At 49.1% G+C, this 8,257-nt stretch overlaps 1 protein-coding gene across 1 annotated transcript; it reads right to left on the reverse strand.

Annotated features, from left to right (window-relative positions):
* Nucleotides 1-4,969: 4,969 nt before the first annotated feature.
* Nucleotides 4,970-6,235, reverse strand: LOC125523038 (transcription factor RAX2-like). Its single transcript, XM_048688075.1, has 2 exons — nucleotides 6,022-6,235; nucleotides 4,970-5,936 (listed from the first exon to the last, which is right to left on the reverse strand). Exons 1-2 carry the CDS (start codon nucleotides 6,155-6,157, stop codon nucleotides 5,254-5,256), a joined length of 819 nt encoding a protein of 272 aa, XP_048544032.1. The 5' UTR covers nucleotides 6,158-6,235; the 3' UTR covers nucleotides 4,970-5,253.
* Between the last annotated feature and the right edge of the window lie 2,022 nt (nucleotides 6,236-8,257).

Genomic DNA, 8,257 nt, shown 5'->3' on the forward strand with positions numbered 1-8,257 from the left:
TCTGAAACTTTTTCTCTGGCATATTTATTATTCCCTTTATATTTGACGAGAAGCCAGTCATGACCTTCATACTGAGCAGGCATTCAAAGAAGATTTATTTCTCTTCTTTCGTAAGAGCGTAGCTGGCAGGACCTTTATACTGCTTCGGAGGCATGCCGTCTTTTTCGTGCAAACGTTGCAGGTCCTCCCGTGCCTCAAGTGTATCTTTTGTCTTCCCATACACGCCCAAGAAGCCTAGCAGGTTCACGCAAAGGTTCTTCGTCACGTGCATCACGTCGATTGAAGAGCGGACCTCTAGGTCTTTCCAGTAGGGTAGGTCCCAAAATATAGATTTCTTCTTTCACATGGGTGCGTGTCCCTCAGCGTCATTCGAAACAGCTAATCCGCCGGGACCCTTTCCAAAGATTACATGTAAATCATTGACCATAGCAAGTACATGATCACCGGTACGCATGGTGGGCTTCTTCCGGTGATCTGCCTCGCCTTTGAAATGCTTGCCTTTCTTTCGACATTGATGGTTGGTCGGAAGAAATCGACGATGGCCCAGGTGCACATTCTTCCTGCATTTGTCCAGGTATATACTTTCAGTGTCATCTAAACAGTACGTGCATGCGTGGTATCCTTTGTTTGTCTGTCCTGAAAGGTTACTGAGAGCGGGCCAATCATTGATGGTCACGAACAGCAACGCCTTTAGGTTAAATTCCTCCTGTCTATGCTCATCCCACGTACGTACACCATTTCCATTCCACAGCTGTAAAAGTTCTTCAACTAATGGCCTTAGGTACACATCAATGTCATTGCCGGATTGCTTAGGGCCTTGGATGAGAACTGGCATCATAATGAACTTCCGCTTCATGCACATTCAAGGAGAAAGGTTATACATACATAGAGTCACGGGTCAGGTGTTGTGATTGCTGCTCTGCTCCCTAAAAGGATTAATGCCATCCGCGCTTAAAGCAAACCATACGTTCCTTGGGTCCTTTGCAAACTCATCCCAGTACTTTCTCTCGATTTTTCTTCACTGTGACCCGTCAGCGGGTGCTCTCAACTTCCCGTCTTTCTTACGGTCCTCACTGTGCCATCGCATCAACTTGACATGCTCTTCGTTTCTGAATAGACGTTTGAACCGTGGTATTATAGGAGCATACCACATCACCTTCGCAGGAACCCTCTTCCTGGGGGCTCGCCGTCAACATCACCAGGGTCATCTCGTCTGATCTTATACCGCAATGCACCGCATACCGGGCATGCGTTCAGATCCTTGTATGCACCGCGGTAGAGGATGCAGTCATTAGGGCATGCATGTATCTTCTCCACCTCCAATCCTAGAGGGCATACGACCTTTGCTGCGTATGTACTGTCGGGCAATTCGTTATCCTTTGGAAGCTTCTTCTTCAATATTTTCAGTAGCTTCTCAAATCCTTTTTCAGCCACAGCATTCTCTGCCTTCCACTGCAACAATTCCAATACGACACCGAGCTTTGTGTTGCCATCTTCGCAATTGGGGTACACCACTTTTTTGTGATCCTCTAACATGCGATCGAACTTCAGCTTCTCCTTTTGACTTTTGCATTGCGTCCTTGCATCGACAATGACCCGGCGGAGATCATCATCATCGGGCACATCGTCTGTTTTCTCTTAATCTTCAGCAGCTTCACCCATTGCAGCATCATTGGGCACATCGTCTGGTTCCTCTTGATCTTCACCAGCTCCCCCCGTTGCAGCATCATCGTATTCAGGGGGCACATAGTTGTCATCGTACTCTTCTTCTTCGTCTTCTTTCATCATAACCCCTATTTCTTCGTGCCTCGTCCAAACATTATAGTGTGGCATGAAACTCTTGTAAAGCAGGTGGGAGTGAAGGATTTTCCGGTTAGAGTAAGACCTCGTATTCCCACATTCAGTGCATAGACAACACATAAAATCATTTTGCTTATTTGCCTCAGCCGCATCGAGAAACTCATGCACACCCTTAATGTACTCGGAGGTGTGTCTGTCACCGTACATCCATTGCCGGTTCATCTGCGTGCATTATATATAATTAAGTGTCCAAATTAATAGAAGTTCATCATCACATTAAAACCAAAGTACATACATAGTTCTCATCTAACAACATATAGCTCTCCAGAGCATCTAATTAATTAAACCATATATTGAAACTATGTAAAACATTTCAATGCAAAAACAAATGCGATCATAATCGCAACCAAGGTAACAATTGATCCAACGACATAATGATACCAAGCCTCGGTATGAATGGCATATTTTCTAATCTTTCTAATCTTCAAGCGCATTGCATCCATCTTGATCTTGTGATCATCGACGACACATCCGCAACATGCAACTCCAATATCATCTTCTCCTCCTTATTTTTTTTTACTTCAACAAATTGTTTTCTTCTTCAACTAAATTTAACCTCTCGATAATAGGGTCGGTTGGAATTTCCGATTCACATACATCCTACATAAATAAAATCTATGTCACGTTGGTCGGCATAATTTTCATAAACAATAAATGAACCAATAATTATAAAGATAATATATATACCACATCCGAATCATAGACAGGACGAGGGCCGACGGGGGCGGATACCAAAACCATCGCACTATATAAGATGCAATAATAAAAATAAGAAAATAATACAAGTATCTATGTAAACATACAAGTAAGAATATTTTTTCCTTTCAGAAAGAAGATAAGAACAAGAGGCTCACCACAGTGATGCCGGCGATGAGCTCGGCGCGGGTGATCGACGGCGGTGAAGACGGGGACGGTGTGTGACGGACCGCTAAACATAGACAAATATTGAGGAAAATGGAGCTTGGAGGTCGAGCTTGGAGAGGAGAAAGCTTAAGTAGTGTGGCTCGAGCATTCCATCGAACACCTTGTGTGCATAGGAGATGAGCTAGAGCACCACCAAGCCCTCTCCCCCTCGGCCAGAAAAAAACAGAGCAGTGTGCTCTGCTCTTATGCGAGGGGGTATATATAGGCACCTCATTCGTCCCAGTTGGTGGCATGAACCGGGACTAAAGGGGAGCCTTTGGTCCCGGTTCAAGCCACCAACCGGGACCAATGGTGGTGGGCCAGGAGCGAGGCCCATTGGTCCCGATTCGTCCCACCAACTGGGACCAAAAGGTCCAGACGAACCGGGACCAATGGCCCACGTGGCCCGGCCGGCCCCCTGGGCTCACGAACCGGGTCCAATGCCCCCATTGGTCCTGGTTCTGGACTGAATCGAGACTAATGGGCTGACCAGGCCTGGACCTTTGCCCCCTTTTCTACTAGTGTGCGGGTAATTTAGGTAGTAACTTAACACATCTCAAGACAATTTTGCTTATGTGGCACGTGTTTAATGAGGAAAGAGGTGCTTGTGGTAACATAATATGTTACTGTAGCATAGCGCTTCCCGAGGCACAATAAGTCTATGAGCTAATAAATGAAGCCATCTATGACACTACTACTATGTTACTTTGCATTATAAAGATAGTAACTTAGACTAGTGTCATATGCATGACACTAGTATAAGTTACTCCCCACTATGACCAGCCTAAGGAGTTAAGCCACACTTAGTCGAACTCGTAAGATCTTCAACTCCTTAAATATTTTTGGAGAAGTGTTCCAACACTCTCAAAATTGAGCAACCAAAACCAACTCCTCAAATATCGGTTGCTCAGCTGCTTGCATGTCGGTGCCTCCCCCGCTGCTGCGATCCTGGCCTCTGGCGACCAATCTGCCGCCCCGTCCACCGCCGGCCGCCAAATTCTAGTGATGTTATTTTTATTTTATTTTTGTCATCTCCGGCCACTGTGGCACACTCCCACTCGTCGTCCCTAGCCCAGAGGTGCTCCTCTCTTCATCTCCGACCACGAGTAAAGCTGCATCACGCGCAGAGGAACACCTGCAGAGAGGAAAAGTTAACCCACATGAAGAAAACTTGGAAAAGTGGCAGCCCACCAGATTCCAATTGGTCCTTGCATTGTTGAACGCTAGCTACTTCTGCACCACAGCAGAGTCTTGTTGTTTCCCTCAAAAACCATGCCATCATGCCCACTGGCGGAGCTAGGCAACTTCTTTTGGGGGGATCAAACATAAATATGCACGTTTGGGGGGGCCAAAAAACTCTACTTGTCCTCATCTTTCTCTCTAAAATTTTTTTTCTTCACATATTTTACAAAAGCTGGGGGGGGGGGGGGGGGCATGGCCCCTGTAGCTTACAACATAGCTCCGCCACTAATCACGCCACTAGGAGAAGGATGGCGGAAGAACCCATTCATTTGAAGAAGCGCCCAAGCCATGACCCGTGGAGGATGAATTTTAGCTACTTTGTTGACTACTTCATCGCAAGCTTACGTCACGCATTGAGCCACTGTTATATTGTTTTTGCGGAGCATCGATGTATACCCTAGGTACTCCCTCCGTTTCAAATTACTTATCGCAGGTATGGATGTATCTAGATGTATTTTAGTTCTAGATACATTCATCTCTGAGACGAGTAATTTGGAACGGAGGGAGTACTAGCTAGCGCATGCAAATCATCTACTGCCGAAAAGTCATCGTTGGCCACGTGAACGGAAGAAAGAAGAAAAAAGAATGAGGAAAAGGGAGACAGAGGTTTCATGTGGGGTCTAGTTCGTTTGAGGGTTCTGTTAGGTTCGTATTTTTTTAACTCTTCAAAATTTGAAAAGTGAAGATTAGAGGAGATGTTTGAGGAGTTAAAGTTTGACGGTTCGGCGTTACAAACCCAGCCGGCCATACAATCGACTCCATCAATTTACACTCAACAACTATAAGCATTCATGTTAGTGTACTGTCAGTGCGCTGTACGTACATGTGGTGCCTATACCTAGGTGTAGTATATTAGCGCATGCAAGGGAGGCAAACGTACACTCTCCCCTTGCATTGCCCATTGCCCATGCCTATGCATGTAACAGCTACAAACGAATGTTTAGTTCCATGATTGATTGTTTAGGGTGATTAAATAAACAAGAATATTTAGAATTACAAGTTTACAACCTACATTAGCTTATTACAGCACATCAGCAACACCACCACATAAACTATCTAGCTAGGGAGAGGTCATCTCAACATATATGAAACAAAAAACAAAAATAAATAAATAATACTAACCAACCTGCATCGGCCATGGCTTTAATTCATACTCCTATATATGGGGCGGTCGGGGGGAAATGCATGCAAAGAAATTAACATCAATGTCTACATGTGTCTTGCATGCATGCGTGGCTGATGCGATTACTAATAAAGGAACCTAGTCCCTTCCTGGGTTGCTGCAGCACCGCCGGCACCGTCGCCGTAGAAGAAGAAGCTGCTCGGCGAAATCATCTCATGATGCTCATAGGTCATGATGTCATTCCCAGATGCTGCTGCTGCTGGTGAGAGCAGGCTGTTGGTGTCCTCCTCCTGCTGCTGAAACTGCAAGCCACCAAACATGAAGCTCTCCTGCAGGCCAGCAGCAGCAGCAGCAGCAGCAGCAGCAGCACTGGTGTTGTTGGAGATGTCCACCGAGGAGCACGACGACATGTACTGCTGCTGCTGGTGGTGGTCGCCTCCTCCGACTCCAAACATGAGGAGCTGGCCTAGAGATGCAGCAGAGGTAGAGCTAGTGTGGTGGTGGTGCTCAACGGTAAATGGCGGTGCCGGTGGTCTGGAGCTGTACTGCTGGCCATGGGTGGACTGAGCGGCGGCGGCGATGAGCAGGTGCAGCTGCTTCTTCTTGAGCTTGGTGTTCCAGTAGTTCTTGACGTCGTTGTCGGTCCTCCCGGGGAGCTGCGCGGCGATGATGGACCACCTGCTGCCGATGGCGGCGAAGAGGGCGCAGATCACCCTGTCCTCCTCCTCGGAGAAGTCGCCGTGCTTGATGTTCGGCCGCAGGTAGTTGAGCCAACGCAGGCGGCAGCTCTTCCCGCACCTCTTCAGGCCTGAATCATCTCCACGACATGAGTGAACGTGCATGCACGCATGTGCAGAAATGCAGATGGATATAGGTAGGTGTAATGGACATACCGGCTTTGGTGGGGAGCGCGATCCAGTTGCCGCCTGTGCCATGGGTGTGGATGTAGTCCTTGAGCTTCCTGTCCTCCTCGGGCGACCATGGCCCCTTCTTCACGCTGCCCTTGTCACAGCAGGGGGCTCGACCCATTTTCTCCCTCTTCTTCCCTGGCTCCTTTCTTCCTCGAGTTCCTGCCTAAGCTAGCCAGCTAGCTCCGGATGGGAGGAAATGGAGAGAGACAAGTTTAAAGGCAGCTCGCTAGCTCAGCTAGGTTGGAGATATATAATGCGGCCGGCAAGCAAGTCAATGGCAGTTGCTAGTACGAAGGAGGATGGCTCTAAATTTGTCTAGTTTCTCTCACCAAGCTAGCTAGATGTACTTTCTCTCCCTCCCTCCCTCTCTCTCATGGCAATGGCAATGGCAATGGCAGTGACAGTGACATCCATCTCTCCCTTGCACTGTCTGTCATCCATCGTTTCATGTCTGTCATCAACCAATCTCACACACGGACAGGGCCCAAACAACTAGGAAGGGGTAGGCCACAGCACACCTCAGCATGCATCATCCCCTCAACCTATAGCTTGTACTTTTGGAGACCCTTTCTTTCTGCTGCAGCATGTCCCTCAGGCCAACTCCATCGCGCCACCCTATCATGTCCGCCCCCGTCTGTTTGGAGTAAAAGGGACAAATAAGACGGCCCAGTGCACGGGCGCAAACGAACAAATGTCCGGATTCCGTCCGCTTTCGACCCATCCCCGGCCCAAACTTACGCTCGGTTTGGGGTAAAACGGACGCGCGCGGACGGCCTCGATGCACGCCCTTGTCCCCCCGTGGCCCGCCTGTCGGGGACACTAGCAGTCCCTCCGCTCCCAACGCTTCACCCTCTCTCCCCGCCCCGCCCCGCCGCCGGCGCCGCTGCTATTCTCCGGCCGCCTCCTCACCGCGCAGCCCACCCGCCGTCCGTACCAAACCACATCTCGACATGGCCGCCACCACGCCCGCGCTTCCGCCGTAGTTTTGGTCGTCGATCGGAGGAGGTTTGGCCCTCGCCGTCCTTGCCGGTGGCAGAGGGGACATGACTGCCGGCGACGTACCACGGCGGCCGAGGCAGATTCCCACGAGAGCTCCAGAGCGGCCTGTAGCCGGCCGACAACCACCCTGCTGCGTCGAGGTGATCATCGCGGCCTCTTCGCCACCACGAGCGCAAGGTGTTCGACCTTTTGCCAACAAAGGTATGGACAGTGGAGACGAGTTTTTCTATCATCACTTCCTTTGTTCATCGGACGATTCGTCGTCGGATGATGACGATCTTGTGGTGGCTGCACTGTTCGTTCACGACCATATTCAACAGCAGCTTCCTCGATACAGGGGGTCAGTCCCTGGCCGTGCTCCCAACCTGAACCACAACAGGAAAAGAGGCCACGCCCTGCTCTATGCAGATTACTTTGCCAACACCCCGCTCTTCAGGCCGGATAAATTTTGTCGCTGTTTTCGTATGGCCAGGCATGTGTTCAATCGTATCCGAGAGGGAGTGGTTGCTCATGACCCATACTTCGAGTGCAAGACGGATGCCCTTGGCAAGCTTGGATTCTCCTCCTACCAGAAATGCACCGCGGCCATCCGCATGCTTGCATATGGAATTCCAGGCGATCTGGTGGATGAGTATGTGCGTATGAGTGAGACAACATGTCTGATGTCAATGTACAAGTTTTGCCAGGCTGTGATCGAGGTCTTTGGCCCAGAGTACTTGAGGCAGCCAATTGCCGCTGATACAGAGAGATTGTTGGCGACCAACGCAGCTAGAGGCTTTCTAGGTATGCTTGGCAGTATAGATTGTATGCACTGGGAGTGGAAGAACTGTCCATTTTCTTGGCAGGGCCAGTACAAGGGGCATGTTAACGGGTGCACTGTCATATTAGAAGCGGTGGCATCACAAGATCTTTGGATATGGCATGGCAGGTTCTCACAATGATATCAACGTGCTGCAGCGTTCTCCAGTCTTCGCGAGGCTTGCAGAAGGCCACTCCTCACCTGTCAACTTTGAGATCAACGGCCACCATTACAATAAGGGATACTATCTAGCAGATGGTATATATCCTCAGTGGTCAACTTTTGTGAAGACAATCTCGAAACCCCAAGGTGAGAAGAGAAAGAGATTTGCCCAAATGCAAGAGAGTGTTAGAAAGGATGTGGAACGTGCTTTTGGTGTGCTTCAATCCCGGTGGGCTATCATTCGAAACCCTGCACTGT

The sequence above is a fragment of the Triticum urartu genome, chromosome 7 (genome assembly GCF_003073215.2).
Source record: "Triticum urartu cultivar G1812 chromosome 7, Tu2.1, whole genome shotgun sequence".
In the NCBI taxonomy this organism is placed as follows: domain Eukaryota; kingdom Viridiplantae; phylum Streptophyta; class Magnoliopsida; order Poales; family Poaceae; genus Triticum; species Triticum urartu.

Coding starts and splice junctions, on each gene's coding strand:
- LOC125523038 (XM_048688075.1), bottom strand. CDS start 6,157: ATGGGTCGAGCCCCCTGCTGTGACAAGGGCAGCGTGAAGAAGGGGCCA. Junction 5,937..6,021: donor CGCGCTCCCCACCAAAGCCG/GTATGTCCATTA, acceptor GAGATGATTCAG/GCCTGAAGAGGTGCGGGAAG.